The 16,967-nt window shown below is 54.0% G+C and overlaps 6 protein-coding genes across 6 annotated transcripts; 4 read left to right on the forward strand and 2 right to left on the reverse strand.

Moving 5' to 3' along the window:
• Positions 1-1,323: 1,323 nt before the first annotated feature.
• CKM354_000131400 (uncharacterized protein) lies at positions 1,324-3,650 on the forward strand (the record flags this gene model as incomplete). The annotated part of the gene is made up of 2 exons (XM_044796436.1): positions 1,324-2,404; positions 2,455-3,650. 2 exons carry the CDS (start codon positions 1,324-1,326, stop codon positions 3,648-3,650), a joined length of 2,277 nt encoding a protein of 758 aa, XP_044652371.1.
• Positions 3,651-4,633: 983 nt separating this feature from the next.
• Positions 4,634-6,826, forward strand: CKM354_000131500 (uncharacterized protein; the record flags this gene model as incomplete). Its single annotated transcript, XM_044796437.1, has 1 exon — positions 4,634-6,826. The coding sequence occupies one exon, from the start codon at positions 4,634-4,636 to the stop codon at positions 6,824-6,826; it is 2,193 nt and encodes a 730-aa protein (XP_044652372.1).
• A 267-nt stretch (positions 6,827-7,093) lies between these two features.
• On the reverse strand, positions 7,094-9,714 carry CKM354_000131600 (uncharacterized protein; the record flags this gene model as incomplete). Its single annotated transcript, XM_044796438.1, has 2 exons — positions 7,094-7,218; positions 7,299-9,714. 2 exons carry the CDS (start codon positions 9,712-9,714, stop codon positions 7,094-7,096), a joined length of 2,541 nt encoding a protein of 846 aa, XP_044652373.1.
• Positions 9,715-10,148: 434 nt separating this feature from the next.
• Positions 10,149-11,156, reverse strand: CKM354_000131700 (uncharacterized protein; the record flags this gene model as incomplete). The annotated part of the gene is made up of 1 exon (XM_044796439.1): positions 10,149-11,156. The coding sequence occupies one exon, from the start codon at positions 11,154-11,156 to the stop codon at positions 10,149-10,151; it is 1,008 nt and encodes a 335-aa protein (XP_044652374.1).
• Positions 11,157-12,039: 883 nt separating this feature from the next.
• Positions 12,040-13,127, forward strand: CKM354_000131800 (uncharacterized protein; the record flags this gene model as incomplete). The annotated part of the gene is made up of 2 exons (XM_044796440.1): positions 12,040-12,223; positions 12,640-13,127. The coding sequence occupies 2 exons, from the start codon at positions 12,040-12,042 to the stop codon at positions 13,125-13,127; spliced, it is 672 nt and encodes a 223-aa protein (XP_044652375.1).
• Positions 13,128-15,509: 2,382 nt separating this feature from the next.
• Positions 15,510-16,646, forward strand: CKM354_000131900 (uncharacterized protein; the record flags this gene model as incomplete). Its single annotated transcript, XM_044796441.1, has 1 exon — positions 15,510-16,646. The coding sequence occupies one exon, from the start codon at positions 15,510-15,512 to the stop codon at positions 16,644-16,646; it is 1,137 nt and encodes a 378-aa protein (XP_044652376.1).
• Positions 16,647-16,967: the final 321 nt, after the last annotated feature.

Below are 16,967 nucleotides of genomic sequence, written 5' to 3' on the forward strand. Positions count from 1 at the left end.
GCAATGACCAGAAGCAGAAGGCTATATGTCGAGCACTCTTTGGAATTGTTGGGCGGTGACAACGATGACACGAGGCCAGAGCGGACGCATGGGCAGCGCGCACACTGTCTCCAAACTGCCCATCGCGAGGCAGGCGCCTCACACCGGCGGTGGCGCACTGGAGTTCGTTTCACGGTACGGCTCCGCGACGAGCCATCGGAGGCCCATCAGATTGCCGCTAGTTGGCGGACGACGGCCTAGAAGTCAGCAGTGGAGCCTCATGTCGGGAGTCACAAGCGAGACCTGAACCACAGCCCATCAGTGGCCGCCGAATGTCTTGCTGAGAAGCGCCCAAGCCCGGCGATGCGATGCAGGTTGGTCGTGCCGGAGGATGCGGGAAGTGCGCGCATCAGCGGCGAGATGCTTGTCTCAGGACGAGCATAAGGTACAGCTGGCGTCGTGCCTTGGCGCCGCTGCTCGCCCCAAGCTCCGAAGGTTGGGACACACTATGCGGCAGGTGGGCCGCAGAGCTGGCGACAGACGCCAGGTAGGAAGAGTGCATATGTCCAACAGCTGAGGTGTACTTTGTTGCGATGCCACTGACTCGGGGACATCGCTAGTGGCAGCAGTTGTAGGCACGCTTACGAGATTGCCGATTGTGGTGCAATGCAGTTCGCGGTGTGCTGCGTGCTGCGTGCGTGTGGCACCCGTACCAGACAATGCGAATGTGTCCAGCCCACCCATGCTGCAGAGTTGGCTGGTAACTCACGCGCTTCGTCATCGACCTGAAGAGCGGAAGTGAATACGCCTGGCAGTACCAAACAGCCAAGTCACGTGCGCGTACCCACCCGAACAAGCCTAGCGGCTTTTGCGACAACGTACCTCCACGCAAAGCACAGCTCACTGCCGCCGGAGCACCACCAAGACCATCGTGCTCATCGCAACTGCGGCTGCCCATTCACGCATTGCCACGCCACATTCTGATACTTGGGCACAGATTTCCGCCGGCATATCCATTGGGCAGCGCACGACGAGCCCCGACTCGAACCTCGGACCACATCTCGTCACGCCTTCACCTCGCCGACAAACGAACTCTCCTCCGTTGTGAGCATCAGCTCGAGCCCAGCGCACGCCTGCTCGTCGGTCGCGGAGGCTACTTTCTTTCGTTCATGTTGGCGGGCGCGGGCGCTCATGCAGAAGAAACGAAAAGTGCGCCGGCCAGATCCTCCTCCTCCCTGATCAGACCTCGACACACCGCCCAACCGCGCCGCAGCAGCATTGGGCCGTGCAGAGGACGTCGCGCGCGAGCTCACATCGCCCCTCTCCGTCTGTCGCCCGCTGGTGATGGCCGATGGTTTCAACCGGTTCAATCCCGGCCACCAGTATCTCTACCAGAATCATAACTCGCACACGCGTGGGCAGCAGCTGCGAAACGGCTCGCCTGTCAACACCAACGGCGCCCGCATCTTCCACCCGAACGCCGATACCCCCTCTCCGAACCGATCGCCCGGCACCAATTCGCCGGCGCACAATCCCTATAGCAGCATGTACAATCACGGCACCCACCGACCAAATCACACCCTTCTCAATGGCGCTGCACATCAGAACTTTCAGCCGCAGCAGACGGCGCTGGGTAAGGCGTTTCAGAGCTCTATGCACGGCGCGAATCAGCACCATATGAACAATCAGCACCATGATCATGGCATGGGCGGACACGCGAATACCTTCGGCAATCACCAGCACTCGATATCCACGAGCACGCTTTCCAACACGACGCCACATTTCACACCTGCGCACCTTCAGAACGGCACGCCTGAGAATTCCCTCGGCAAGCCTCACAACGAGCATTGGGCTGAGCAATTGAGGGAATACTCGACGATGAAGATGGCGGATCCGAAGGTGCATTATTACGCTCGAAATGCTCCTGGCGTTACGAGACTCACGGGCCGATCGTCGAACAATACTGCGAACAAGAACGACAGCGAGGAGCATGGTGAGAGGAAGCGGATAATCGACGAGGACGATTTCATGGGCCCATGGGGCGATCTCGACTTTTCTGGGCACGGGCTCAAGGTCATATCGACCATTGTGCTCGAGCGGTACCCGAAGCTGAAGAAGCTGTATCTACCATGGAACAAGCTAACATCGATCCCGCCTCAAATTGGAACTCTGCGATTCCTCACGATCCTGGACCTTAGCTGGAACAACCTCAGCTTCCTGCCCCCAGAGATCGGCATGCTCACGAACCTCAAGAAACTCTTGCTGTACGATAACAATTTGGATGACCTTCCACACGAGTTTGGCACGCTGTACCAGCTGGAAATGCTTGGTCTGGAGGGCAATCCGATGCGTCACGATTACAAGGATCGACTCGTGGAGCACGGTACCCAAGAGCTGATCCGTTACATTCGTGAGCAGGCGCCTAGTAAGTATCGCGCGCGACTTGAAAGTGCCACTTTGACTGACTATCTGCAGCTCCCGAGCCACCGGTCGATCGAGCATGGATTCCACTCGTCGAAGAATCAACCGACTTCGCCGATTCCTTCACGCTGCTGTCTTGGAACATTCTGTGCGATCGCGCGGCATCCGCAACAATGTACGGTTACACGCCCTCCGAAGCGCTTAGTTGGCAACGACGACGGGATATGATACTGGACGAGATGAAGGGAAGAGCAGCCGACATCATGTGCCTGCAAGAGATGGACGTGGAGAACTTTGCCGAGTTCTTTCGCCCCAACCTGTCACATACCGACTATAAGGGAGTCTTCTTCCCCAAGTCGCGTGCGCAGACAATGCGCGACGAGGAGTCTAAAAACGTGGACGGTTGTGCCATTTTCTGGAAGAACTCAAAGTACATCGTGCTCGACAAGCAGTTCCTTGTCTTTAGTCAAGAGGCGATCAGGCGTCCGGATATGAAGGGCGAGCACGATGTCTACAACCGAATCATGCCGCGAGACCATGTTGCGATAGTCTTGTTCCTGGAAAATCGGGAGACTGGTTCGAGACTAATCGTTGCAAATACGCATTTGACCTGGGAGCCATGGCACAGCGATATCAAGATCATTCAGGTTGCCATTCTCATGGAACACATTCAAAAGTTGTCGGAGAAATATGCCAAGTGGCCAGCACTCAAGGATGCGGAGAAGAAGATGTTCGAATTCGGCAGCGAGGACAATGCAGATGGTACTGCAAATGTCCCAATCAGGCCGGGTCCTTCACTCAAATACGACGAGTCGACGCACATTCCACTCATTATTTGTGGTGATTTCAACTCGACCTCGAAGTCAGGTGTCTACGATCTCATCACGCAAGGCTCACTTTCGAACTCTTACGAAGAGCTCGGCAAGTACAGCTACGGAGACTTCACGAGGAATGGCATGAGCCACCCCTTCAGCCTCAAATCCGCCTACAGCCACATTGGCGAGATGAAGTTCACAAACTACACGCCTGATTTCCGACAAGTCATTGACTGGCAGTTCTACTCGACACAATCGATGCAAGTCACTGGACTACTTGGCGAGGTCGACAAAGACTACATGAAGCGTGTTCCTGGATTCCCGAACCATTACTTCCCTAGCGACCATCTTCCATTGATGACCCAGTTTGCGATAAAGGAAAAGAAAGAGCGGAAGGTGACCGAGACGGACTTTGGCAATTCTCGGCGGAATTGATTGTCCAGGCGTTCCATTGGAAGGGCGTCAACGACATGAGAGGGTGCGTTTGCGTGTACAAAGTTAAGGCTGGCCAGTTGGCCACGGGGCGATGGTGCTGCTTGCCCTCTGGATCGAGGGGCGGGATGATACGAGGATGGGGCGTTCACAACCTTTGTTTCCAGGCAAAGCAGGCAGGAAGTTCGAAGCGTTTTCCCTTTGCTTATTATCGCATATGATTGCTCAATGACTCGACGGGAAGGTGGATGATGGTGGTAGTGGTGGTGGTGGAGGAGGGCCTTTTTGGAAAGAGAAAAACGATCATTCATGCAACTGTACCCACCGACAAACGCCCTTTCTGTCTGTTACGTTGCGATCATTACGAACCTGGAAGTGAAAGATGAACGAGGCGCATGATTGGGGCGAAATCATTGACTATTCGGAGCGTACACAGTTTCTGCGGCGTTCCGTGCTTTGGGTTTGGCTCTTGAGATATGCGAGCGGCTTGAGTCGACTCGGGCTGCTCTCGCAAGCGTTATGAGTATAGTAGCATGCATAGATCGTTTTGCGCGTCCATTGCAGATGAACTGTCGTTACTTCATTTCGATCCTGCACAACATTCTTTGTGAAAAGAGCAAGAATTCGTCTTGTTCAGGTAGGTGCGATTCGACATGCTTAGATTTTGGATTTCAGCTGATCTTTCCTGTCGTTGCCATAAACAAAAAGAAGGCACATTTGGCACGTTACACTAAAGAATTGCATCTTGATCTGCTCAAATCCTTCAACAGTGCTTCCATCAAATCGACGCTAGCTCGACCCGTGACTGACAGTTCATGCGCGACAGCACCGTGCCGTGAACGCGAGCTAGCTTCCGCTTTTGCTCATCCAATGATATTCTCTTCCACAGCACCCCCATCTGATAAGTCGGCAATCTAGCCGAGCACATCTCACTTTCTTCTCACCAAACTCTACCACAATCACAAACATCAAAAGCGTCAGACAAAATGTCCCGTTTCAAGAATCTCGACGGCTCAATAGAAGCACAAACCAAAAGACCGAAAAAACGAAAGCACGAAGAAGCACACGACCCGCACAAAGCCAAGAAGCAAAAACTTCTCCAAGGCCGAACAGCACTTCCCATCTGGCCACGAGCAGACGAGATCCGCAAATCATTATCAGGCGACCAAGATATTCTGATCTTGACAGGAGAGACCGGAAGCGGAAAGTCCACTCAAGTGCCGCAATTTTTGCTGGAGGCGAAATGGTGCACTGGAAAAATCGCCGTTACGCAGCCACGTCGAGTGGCGGCTATTACTCTGGCTAGACGTGCTGCGGAGGAGATGGGCTCGGCGTTGGGATCTGCGAGTCCGGCGAGTAAGGTTGGGTATAGTGTGAGGTTTGATGATAATACTAGTCCTGGGACGAGGATTAAGTATCTTACGGAGGGAATGCTGCTGCAGGAACTGTTAAGGGATCCGAAGTTAGGGCAGTATAGTTGTGTGATTGTTGACGAGGTGCATGAGAGGTCGGTGGATGTGGATCTGATTTTGGGGTTTCTGAAACAGTTGGTGAGTGAGAGGAGGGAGAAGGGAAAGGTTTTGAAGGTAGTGGTTATGAGTGCTACGGCTGATGTGGAGAGTTTGGGCGAGTTTTTCGCAAGGACGGACGATGAAGTCTGCGGAAAAGATGAAAGTGACCAGGAAAAAGACGCTGAAATCAGGGGAGGAGAAGGTGCAGAGTACACATTCGAAGGGTTCGAAGATGCTGAGCCCCAACAGGAGAAGAATGTCTTACCTAATCGAATCGCGCGATGTCATGTGGAAGGACGACAGTACCCGGTGAAACTACATTACACGAGCGGACCGACCGAGGACGTTATAGATGCAGCACTCCAACGAATATTCCAAATACACTGCAAGGAGCCGATGCCAGGAGATATCCTGGTATTTCTGACAGGACAAGAAGCAATCACAGGCCTCCAAAGACTAGTCGAAGAATTTGCGTCAAGTCTGACGACCGACTTCCCGAAGATGCTCGTCCTTCCGCTCTACGCTGCTCTGCCTCAACACGCACAGCAACGAATATTCGAACGAGCGCCACCGAATACAAGGAAGGTCATCCTTTCGACCAATATCGCCGAGACGTCTGTCACACTACCTGGAGTCCGATTTGTCGTAGACACAGGCAAGGCGAAGATCAAACAATTCCGACCACGTCTCGGCATTGAATCCTTGCTGATCAAGCCAATCTCGAGATCGTCAGCAGACCAGCGAAAAGGGCGTGCTGGCAGAGAAGCGCCCGGACAGTGCTTCAGGCTGTTCACAGAAGCGGAGTACAACTCGCTAGAGCACCAGACCAAACCAGAAATCTTACACTGCGATCTCACAGGCGCAGTTCTCAAAATGAAAGCCCGAGGAATCGAAGACGTCTTCGGCTTCCCATTCCTCACTCCTCCTTCACAAGAAGCCATGGGCCGCTCACTCATGCAACTCCACCAACTCGGCTGCATCAACGACGCCGGCAAAATCACAGAAATCGGACGTAAAGTCGCTCGTCTACCACTCCCACCACCTCTCGGCCGCGTTATCCTCGAATCCGCAAAGCCTGAACGAGACTGCTTACTCGAAGTCATCGACGTCGTCGCTGGTCTCGATGTAGAAAGCATCTGGCTCCCAGCCGAAACAGAAGAAGCCCGTGAAAAAGCCATGGAAGCCCGCTCTCAACTCTTCTCCCGTCGAGGAGACCATATTACACTCTTAAACGCCATCCGCGCCTACGCAGACGAGAAGTCTGATCGAAGACGCTGGGCGACAGACCATATGATTTCTCACCGCTCTATGCAAAATGTCATGGATGTGCGGAAACAGCTTCGGATTTTAACCAAGTCTCTGCTGGAGAAACCTTCTATCCGACAAACTGTCTCCGAAGAATGTCAGGATTCTGTACTGAAGTGTTTCTTACGGGGTTTTAGCGGAAATGTGGCGAGGTTGTGTCCAGACAAGTCGTATAAGACCTTTGGAGGGAAACAGCAGCAGGTTGCGATTCATCCTTCTTCGGTTTTGTACGGGTTTAAGAGGGAGGCGATCATGTTTAATGATTTTACGTTTACGACGAAGCCTTGGGCGAGGAAGGTTTCGGCTGTGGAGTTGAGATGGTTGGAGGAGGTGGAATATTTGATGGGTGGTGATGGGAGTTGAGTGAGTTCCCAGCTTCTCAGTTAGATCGTGGGAGCGAAACGGATATCATAATTCATACTAAGCATATTTCTCTGTCTGCGTGTGAACTAAGTGCTGCTGTTGCTGCTGTAAAGATGCTGTTGTAAGTGCCCAATCACTTCCCCAATCCCAATGCATGTCGCAACTCTGTTTGCTATGCTATGCAATCGAACAATACAGATTTGGCACCTTTGCGTTATCACTAGCCCTATGTTTTCTGCACTCCTCCAGAATTTCCATATCACTCGTTCAGACATCCTGCGTACACTGCGTGCAAATATTTGAATTGGTATCGCATGTCAGCACCAAACCAGGGTAAACTGATCTCGTCCTGTACGAGAACATGAACGCTGTAGCATCACCACTCGCGTCCTCTGTATCAGAAACAATTGTTAGCAAAAGAGCAGCCACTGTGTTATGCATCTCAGACCGGCGTCTTTGGGGGGAAACTTACCTCCTTGCATGCCCACAGTAGAAAAGCTCCCGTCATCATGATGCGCAGAATCCGCATCGAAATAACTGTAGACAAACACTCCCGGGTTGGGGAAAGCATAGCTGATTGTATAATGGAAAATCAGACTCGTATCCTGTGGTCGTGAGAGATAGAACTCAAACGTCACGCCAGTAGTGTCGTTCTGGTAAAAGATTCCTTGGGTGATGGTCTCGTTGCCGAACATGGCAGTGTCATCCCAGAATGGCACGACAGCGTAAGCTGGAATGTTGGCTGCTGGGAGCTGCAGGTTCTGGAACTGAGTCGTGCCTTCACCAAAGGTCATGATACCGTTTGTGGAGGCGAAGGCGGTTGTGAAGCTGGAACCATAGACTTGGAGGCCTTGGGGGACGTCGATGTTGCAGTAGGAGTCGTCGATTGGCCAGCCGTTGGGGGAGCCGAAGTCGCACGGTGTTGGAGTTGGGAGGACGAGCCAGGAGGAGGCGCGTGAAGCAGTGGCTGAGGCATAGAATTGCGGGTTGGGGACAGCGGTTGCGGCGCAGCTGGATGCCTGAGAGGGAGATTCCTCGTCGAATGATGCGGCGTTGTAACTTCCTGCTTCTTCTTCAGGAGCTGGAGTAGTGTATGCTGATGGCGCTGAAGCAGCACTTGATGCGGAAGATGCTGCACTTGAGTAGCTAGAGATTCCACTCGAGTAGCTCGAAGCGACACTTGATACAGCGCTGCTGGCGGAAGATGCTGCACTTGAGTAGCTGGAAGCGACACTTGACACAGCGCTGCTGACGGACGAGACCACAGAAGTGATGCTTGACGCAGTACTGCTCGCAGAGGAGAGAGAAGAAGACGGCCCAACAGTAGGAGTTGGGTACTGTGGAGGCTGAGCATCGGAAGATGCGCTCGAGAGCACAGAAGAGATGCTCGAAGCAGCGCTGCTTTCCGAGGAGACAGCAGACACACTTGAAGAAGCGCTCGAGAGTACTGATGAAATGCTCGAAAGTGCAGAGGAAGCGCTCGACGACTCGCTTGACGCATAGCTGCTAGCCAAAGATGAGTAAATTGGTGGCAGGCTGGAAGCTGTCTCACTCGCGCCTGGGGACGAAGTTTCGAAAGTTGGTGTATACACTGGAGGCTCTGACTCAACGGTCGGATACTGAGATGGCACAATCGGAGTACCAACAGGTCCGCTGTAAGTTTCTTGCGTGCTGGTCGCTTCGCTGCTGCTGATCTCGGTAAATATGGAACTGGTGGCAGTAACGCTCTCGCTGCCAGAAAATGTGGACTCAAGCGAGGGTGCAGGTAGCGAGTAGCCTAGTGGTGGAAGCTCAGCAGTAGAAGACTCATATGTCGGTGGAACCGCAGCGCTCGAAGAGCCGTACGTTGGTGGCAATGCAGCACTCGAAGAGCCATAAACAGGTGGCTGTGCAGCACTTGAGCTGCTAGCTACTGGATCACAGGTTCCGTAACCTGGCTGGCATCCAGCACCACAGTAGGCTGGACCAGATCCACAGAAGCCATATTGGCTGCAACAGCTTCCATCTGAGGCACCGAAACAGTTGCTGCCTGCTGTTCCAGCACCACAAGCTCCGCTGGGGTCGACATTGCTTGACGGAGTAGCTGAAGCGCTGCTTGAACTAGCTGTCGTGTTTGGGTAGGTAGGTAGTGTGGGAAAGCTGCCTGAAGCACTGCTGGCAGTAGATGTCGAGATTGGCAGGATGGACAGGCTAGTTCCATTTTCGACACCAGCGGAAGTCGATGAGGGTACTGCAGAGGCGGTAGATGATTGCACCGCATTAGAAGTGGGTTGCAGGTTGAAGTTCACCGCTGTCCAAGAAGGATCAGCCGCGCCATTGAGACGAACGACGATTCTCGTCCTGCTTCCTTCCCGAGTCTGGTAGAATTGCGCAGCGCCGCTCTCAAAAGCAGTGTTGTTCCAGCCCAGCGTTAGACTTCCAGAGTAGAATGTTGCGCGAATAGTCCTCAGAGTCGTAGAAGCAGCGAATGGAACGCTCAGATCGGTCGCTTCCGCTGTGACCTGTCCTTGGCCTCCAGATGAGACGAGAAGTTGTCCGTTATTGATGACATATTGAACTGCCTCACTGGCTTCGGATGTGAGGTATCCATTAATGTCTAAAAAAGATCGGGCGGGTTGAGCTTGTCGTCTGTTCTTCCTTGCGTAGCTCGCCGGTTGGACTTCAACTAGAAAGGGAGTGCCTGAGTTGATCGTGTCGTCGGTAAATGGCGTTGGCACGACTGTTACAGTTGATTGCACGGTTGTTGAGATTCGAGTGCCGCTTGAAGTGCCAGTGTATGTGAATACTGTCGTGTATGTTGCTCTGCATGAGCTTGGGTAGACTGTGATTGTGCTGACTTGCGCCAGCGCAAGGGCTGGCAGCGCGAGGAGAGCGCCTGTGAGACGCATCTTGCTTTTTGCGTCTACGTCGTGAGGTGGGCGGGCTCGTTCGATACCAAAAGAAAGACTATAGTTAGGATGCCTGCGTTGTACTGAGCAACGATCTTCACGCGAGGACGAAGGTGAAGTCTCTTAACGCGCCAAGTGGATTGGAATGAAAACAACTTACGCCTCAATCCCGTCCACGCGTCTATGCAATCTCGCCAACCTCCCGTGGAATGAAAGTCGGTCATTAGAGTACTGCTTTGTTTCATCTGCTGCTGCTCCCTCGGTCACTTGCAGATGGGACATTATCCCAGTCTGAGCAATTGTCAATCTCGAATGATGTGCTGTTGTTCCATTGTTGTATTATCATAATTCATGATAGTCGTTACTGCCACATCGCGATCATGCAAGGAGTCACGGCCATTGCTCACCACGTTTCGTCCGCTTGGCACGCGCTCTCACTCCTCTGCTGTTGGATCGTCATACAGCGACGACCGACCTACCTCTTCACTCCAAAGCTCCCAAGCCCTCTCCGCAGTTCCTCGAATCTGCGCCCAGCTATCCCGTACCTCCCTCTCACTCAGATACTTGATATCCTCTTGCTTCGCGCCTTGCGTATGCTCTTTCTTTCCAAATTCGCTGGCTATACCCCGCAAATTGAAGCTCATCTGCAACGACAAACTTGTTGTTTGAATCTGCGCATTCTTGCACGTATAAATAGCCCGATAGACAGCTTCTTTAATCGTGCTCCCCACATTCGTAAATCCGTGTCCGCGCATAAGCACCACAGGACAAGAAGGGAATGCGACAGGCGTAGACTCCGCACCTGCCAAATAGCTCTTGATCATCCCGCCGACTTTCGACATGGGTCCTGTCGGATTGAAACCTCCTGCGAGGCCTGCACCCAAGTGTTCGTTAGTGATGAGCATCGAGTGGTATTCATCGGAAGGTTTATAGTGGTTCGCGATGTCAAAGACTGGGACTTGAGGACCCATCACGCCGCCCATGTGGTAGACTGCTTTGAGGGGAACGCTGCCCAGACTGAAGGGGAGTACGGCTTCATTGTGGGCGTGGACGACGCTGTTCACGTCTTTGTAGGCTTTGTAGATTTCTGAATGGATGTAGCGTTCTAGGAAGCCTTTGGGCACGTCTTCCCCCTTTTTGACAGGCGAGGCGTCTGAGACATGGTATTCTTGGATGTCGTCGCGGGATACGAGAGCAGGAGCTAGGGAGCGGGAGAGGAAGAACGTTTGTGGGTTTTGCGGATTGCGGGCGGAGATGTGGCCGTAGGCGTCGACGACATTGTGGTGAGCGAGGATATGGTTGGCGGTTACGAGGGTGTTGAAGAAGTCTTTTGACGGTGGTGTCGAGGCCTTGAGCAGTGCTGCACGCGTGTCTGTCGTGTCTGTGGACATGGCGGCGTGGATGACGAGCGGCAGCCAGAGCGCGAGGAGCTTGGACAGCATGCTCCGATGTCGGGCGAGACTCGTTTTCGTGACGTCGAGCGGTGCTTTCTGATCACGAAGAGCTCTAGATCACGTCCAGGACCAGGCACGGAGGCAGGTCCTTGTCGTCTGCGTTCTGCCTTGTTCGAAAGCCTGGTCCAGGAGATGGGAAATCAGGTCCAGATGTGAGAAAGACTTGGACGAGCGAATTGGTCTCCTGGCCAGCATGATGTCAGCAGCGTGCTGTGCAACACAATGATGCCGGCCGGCTACAGTGCACCGCGCAAAGTGTGAGTGTGCCGTAACTCTTACGGAAAGTGCTGCAATTGGGAGCTACTCACTGCTCGGCGGGGCACTTGCCTCTGTCCAAGAGTGACGAGCAGTGATCGCTGTGCAGCGGCTGTCTTGGGAGCTTCGAGCTCTCCAGAGCTCCTCACGAGCGAGGTAATCGCTGTCCAGACCACCGCCGTCTTACCATTCCTCTTCCCACCGACCACCCTTTTCGCCTAAAACAGCCTCTGCTCGTCAAAGACTCCCCGAAAGCCCGTTTCACGTCATCCCTCTATCACACACGATCCTGCTTGTTGTGATCCCTACTTGCTCCGACGCAAAGCAGAGTTCGATTTCTAAGCTGATCAAGACCGGTCAAACCGCCAACCGAAGCCTGAGCTCCTCCTCTGACACTTCATAAGTGCTCGCGAAGTTGCCCCAAAAGTGACAAGTCAAACAAAACAAAGCCGTATAAGCCTATACCTCTCCCCAAAACCCTTTCTCGACTCTCGAATCAGGAAGCTCGACGACATATCGTGCTCAACAAACAAGACACAAAGTCAGAACAAATCTCAAACATCCAGAAACCCACGACAAACCTTACGGAACCGCACAGCGAACACCGAAAACCATCATGCCTACCACAACAGAAATCCTCGTCTGCGCTCTCAAGCCCGGCTCAGACATCGGCTCGGAGAGCAATGAAGCAGCTCAGATCCTGAAGGAAGTCGGCACCACGTTGAAGAAAACAGACGGTGTGCAGCAGATCCAGTTTGGAATGCAGGTTGAGAAGCCGGACGTGTTTCAGTTGCTTGTTCGTAAGTTGTGATCCTTTTCTTCCTTCGACCCTTGCCGTTGCTTGTGTGGAGACTTTTGTGCCTGTGTGCTTCTTGTGGAGGAGTTTGGTTGTTGCCATGGCCGGTAGTGTGAAGGGACGAGGGTCTTTTAGGTTGTTGTACATGAGGAGACTTTCGACCTAGAGGAAGTTGCTTTTTGGGTTTATTCGGCTTTTGGAAGATCTTTACCGGCGGATGTGTAACAGAAGTCTACGACTCAGCCACGCAGAGTTCTTTCTTCACAAAACAGGAACTTGGCTTTGGTGGACCTGCAGCAGGGGAAGCAGACTTTCGGGCACGCATGTCCATTGGCTTTTCGTGTCCGGCTTCGAATGCGCGCTTAGAGCTCTTGCGTTTTCTGTGTGAACATTGATGACTGACTCGCGTGTTATTTGCAGATTGGGACAGTGTCGACCACCACAAAGCTTTCATGGCCGCGGAAGAGTACAAGCCTTTCTTGAACCGCTTCCTGGGAATTGTCGGCGGCGACCTCTCACTCATTCATGCAGATCTCGAACCTTCGGGTGAACTTCAGAAAGCCATCTCAGCTCCTGTTACAGAAGTAGCCACGTTTTACTTCGGCAGCGATGGAGCTCCAGAGGGGTATTTGGAAGGTGTAGAGAAATTCAAGAAAATCATGGAAAAAGAGAAGAGTGATGGGTATATCGCAGGTGCTATTGGATTGACGGTAGAGGATAATGTGAAGAGTCCAGCGAAGGAGGATGTGGAAGGTAAAGCAGCGGTCCTGATCATTGGTTGGGAGAGTGTGGAGAAACATATGCAGTTTCGGGAGACTGCGACGTTCAAGGATAACATCCATTACTTGAGGAATGGGGCCAAGGATGTTGAGATGCATCATGTAGCCTTCTTGAACTTTGTGGAGTAGGTTGGGCGAGGGAATACCGAGTCGAAGAGCAGCTCGTAGAAGGTAACTGCTAGTAGATGCAGAGCTCATGGAACATGGCCCAAAGTGGTCGGTAGTCGCCGCTCAGATGAAAATAAGTCGTTGCAGCGCAGCCGTCCCGAACCAAATTAATGAACAGCAAAAGTCCTGTTCTGCGTGGGGAGGAAGTGACGAACATTGGCGATTGCTTCATGACACTTATCGTGCTCGCTTCTGTTCTTGCCACGTAGACTGGGCCGGTGTTGTGCTGAACCGCTACTTAGCGCGAGAACGATAGTGATATGGAAAATTTCTGGTACGGACATGGGTCCGCTGATCGTAGCAACATAACCAGCTGCATTGAGAGGCTCTCACGTACGAGCAGTCCAGCCCAGCCCACGATCACTCGACACAAAGCATGTCCACGAAGATGAGACTGAGGTGCCGGTTTCGTCGCGGTTGTCCCCACGCTATCGCGGCAATCTGCGGTGCCTGAATAGGGAAAGAGCTCACATGGCTGTTATCTTCAGGATTCAGATCTTCGCTTCTCTGGTGGAGCATTTTGTCCCTTGCAGCGTCCAGGCAAATGGTCCAGGATACTTACAAAGTTACGAGCCTCACGCCTCTACTGCCCTGTGCGGCTCCATGATCTGTTGCAATAAGATGCTGACCGCCCAATAGGACGACGAAGTTGGTGTGTGAAACGAATTTCTTGGTTTCTAAAGCCAGGAGTGGAATGCGAGATGGCAGCGAGGCCCCGGTGCTTGCTACGTTCCACGATGGACTGGAATTCAACCGATCCTGCGGCAGTGACCTTTTTGTCCGAATCCTTCGGCAGGCAGCGCGCATCGAGCGCTTGCGACTGTTTTATGGTATCAGCCCAAATTTTGACGCGAGTCATTATGGAAATAGGACGTCGCCCGTTTGAGGCACGCGTGGGCTATGGATAGTACAAAGTGGCTTTTGAGACTTGGCACTCCGTGTAACCTTTCCGTAGATCATGGTCCACGGCCTACCAGGATGCTGGGATGGGCTAGTGTGGCCGTGGGATACTGCACCAAATGGCCCGAGTTGGGCAGCTGTTTCGACGGTTTTGTGCATTTGTGCAGTCGGGACACATGGGCCGTTGACGGAGCGCATCCGATGCAGACGACTGGGGTGTCGTCAAGCCCAAGGCGTGGTTTAACGCCAGTCGGTGAGTGTGAATGGTGGTTGAACATCGTCATGGAGATGTCTATAGGGGAGATGCCCAAAGTGGTGGATGATGGACACGATTCAGCCAATCTCCGGGAGCCGCGTTGAGAGATGTGGTCGCGGCAGGCAAGTATGGAAGAACGCGTCCCGCCGTGCGCAGAGTTGAGTCGAGAAGCTCATCGCTGCGGGCCAGCGAGCAGGCGGCGGAGCGGTGTTCGATGTTCGATTACGCTTCGAGGGTTTAGGTTAGGCTGCTGCCGGCGTGCTGTGTCCGCGCCGCTCCCTGGTCCCGGGCTGGGCGACGTGGATGTTCCCTCGCGTTTCAGTCGCAGCGAGCAACCCATGTCCCCGCCGACTCTTTGTGCGGTCGGCGGGTGCTGCGCTGCGTTATAGGGCGGCGCATTGCTGACGGGTGCGCCTCTGACGGCATCTGCCACTTACGGACGCACTGGTCTCATCTCGCCTGCCCCGAGCAGAAGTGGTGCTGCCGCGCCATCTCTCCACCACCGCCCATATCATTCTTGTCGCGGCAGCGAAATTGCGCGTGATAAGCGACGCAGACAGACGTCGTCACACCCTCCGCGACACGCGGTCCGCACGAGCGCGCGCAGACGCGGGAGGAGCATTTTTGTGCCCTCCGAGGGCAGTACCAAGGCTGCGGCAAGCTAGTGCTGCTCTAGCTTGCTGGCTCCGACAACTCCACTGGCTGGCTGGCGAGATCCTCTCTCGTGGTCGGGCTCAGCACTGGATACCGCCCGCGAGCAACCAGCACCTGCTCACGACCGCGCCGTGGAACCCTCCGCCGACACCCACGCCCACCACCGCCACCTCCATCACCGCCGCGTCTGTGTTTGCAGGCTCAACACGCCGAACGCCCCCCTCGTGCATGGTGAGGGCCGCCTGCGCCCAGCGCCGTGTCGCTTGCCGACATCAACTCACCAAAGCGGAGCGCAGCCCGCGTCGCTTCTGCACGTCCGGACGCCTGGGTTACACCACCACACCAGCATCTCAGAAAACTGCTGCCGACCGCCCTCCGACATCAACGCGCCCTCGTTCATCCTGGCGCTGCACGCGGTGAACCTCCACCGGCGGCAATCTGGCCGCAAGAGCGCCGCAGATAGGACGGCCGGCGGGTAGAGTCCAGCACCTTTGCTGTGAATCGCGTCCGCCGCTCCGCCCGAACTCGCCATCATGAATGGTTATGGCAGCTTCAATGGTGCCTTCGATGGCAGCAACATGGACCAGCACGACGATGGCATGCAGATAATGGGACAAGATGGCATTGGAGGCATGGGAGGCCAGTCGCTGGACGACATTGTGAATCAAAACGCGAAGATGATCCGCCGCCAGAGCATGCCCGTGGGCCAGAACTACGGCACCAGTCCGCACCACCTAAATCCAGACATGAGGCGAATATCGATGATGGACTACGGATCCGGCTCGCCTGCGGGCTCCATGAACAGCTTTCAGTACGATCACAGCTCGGCCATGGACCAGAATGGATTTGCGTCGGGAGGCGTCACACCTGTTGCTGTGGGCCAGCAACCGCGAAGGACCCATAGCGGCCGCCGGCCTTCCAATGGAGATTTGTCGCTGGATACGACCGGTTTCCAGAACAATCAACAGAATTATACCGCGATGATCACACCAGGCTCAGCCATGGCCACGTCTCCCGCCCACCCCTCTACGGCTATCGACATGGGAGGCATGCAGACGAGCCCGTATATCGATACCAGTATGGGTATGAACATGGAAGACTATGGCGTCGATGCGAGTGGGCTCAGCTCAGCCATGAGTCAGGATCCTATGCAGTTGAATCTGTACAATCAACCATCGTTCAGCACTTCCGCATTCAGCTCACCTATGCACCACACGCAACAACCGCAACACGGCGGCGTCACTCCGCAATCAGGCCGAATGTCTTCTCACGATCCAGGAGGAGGGAGTGGCCAGCATTCACAATATGGTCCTCAAAACAGCAGTCAACCCTCCACGGTGCGCCAGATGCCCCGAACCCAAAGCCTGCAAGTGCCCGGCCATCTGGCTAGCCCTTCGCATGGTGCCTCGCCGCATAGTGCAACACCCATCAGTGGGCCCGCTTCGTCCCATGCTTCACGTCCCCCCATACACAGTCAAACCTCTCATGCATCCCCGCACTCGAGTGGTCACCACGCCGGCGAAGGCTTTCCTGGTCAACCTCAGCATCCGGTCCCGGGCTCGCATGATGACCGCGGCATGAATCGGCATAGAGCACAGTACGATGGCATCAATGGACCAGTACCGGTCAAGGCTCAAAATATTAATCCTAATAACTGTCGAGTTGTGTAGTCGGCAGGTCGGATCGTAAGGCGTATAGCGCAGTAGAAGTAGAGGCGATAGGTAGGAACCAACCGAGTTGATTGTGTTAGTTAGTTACAGGTTGCATCTCACTCCTGAGATAGGGCATCAGCTTAGTCATGTGACCTAACGTCACATGACCTATGTCACCTGATATGCTGTCCCAAAGTGTCTCTCAGAATGTCCAACTGGACTGCACTTTCCAACACTCCCACTCAGGCCAGATGGTCTTCTGCCTGCTTTCTTGCACTCAAGTCCATCCCCAAGTTATGATGAGTCATCAGGTGCTGTGGTCACATGGTTGGAGCTGTG

Source organism: Cercospora kikuchii (assembly GCF_019650295.1).
Source record: "Cercospora kikuchii DNA, contig_00001, whole genome shotgun sequence".
In the NCBI taxonomy this organism is placed as follows: Eukaryota; Fungi; Ascomycota; class Dothideomycetes; order Mycosphaerellales; family Mycosphaerellaceae; genus Cercospora; species Cercospora kikuchii.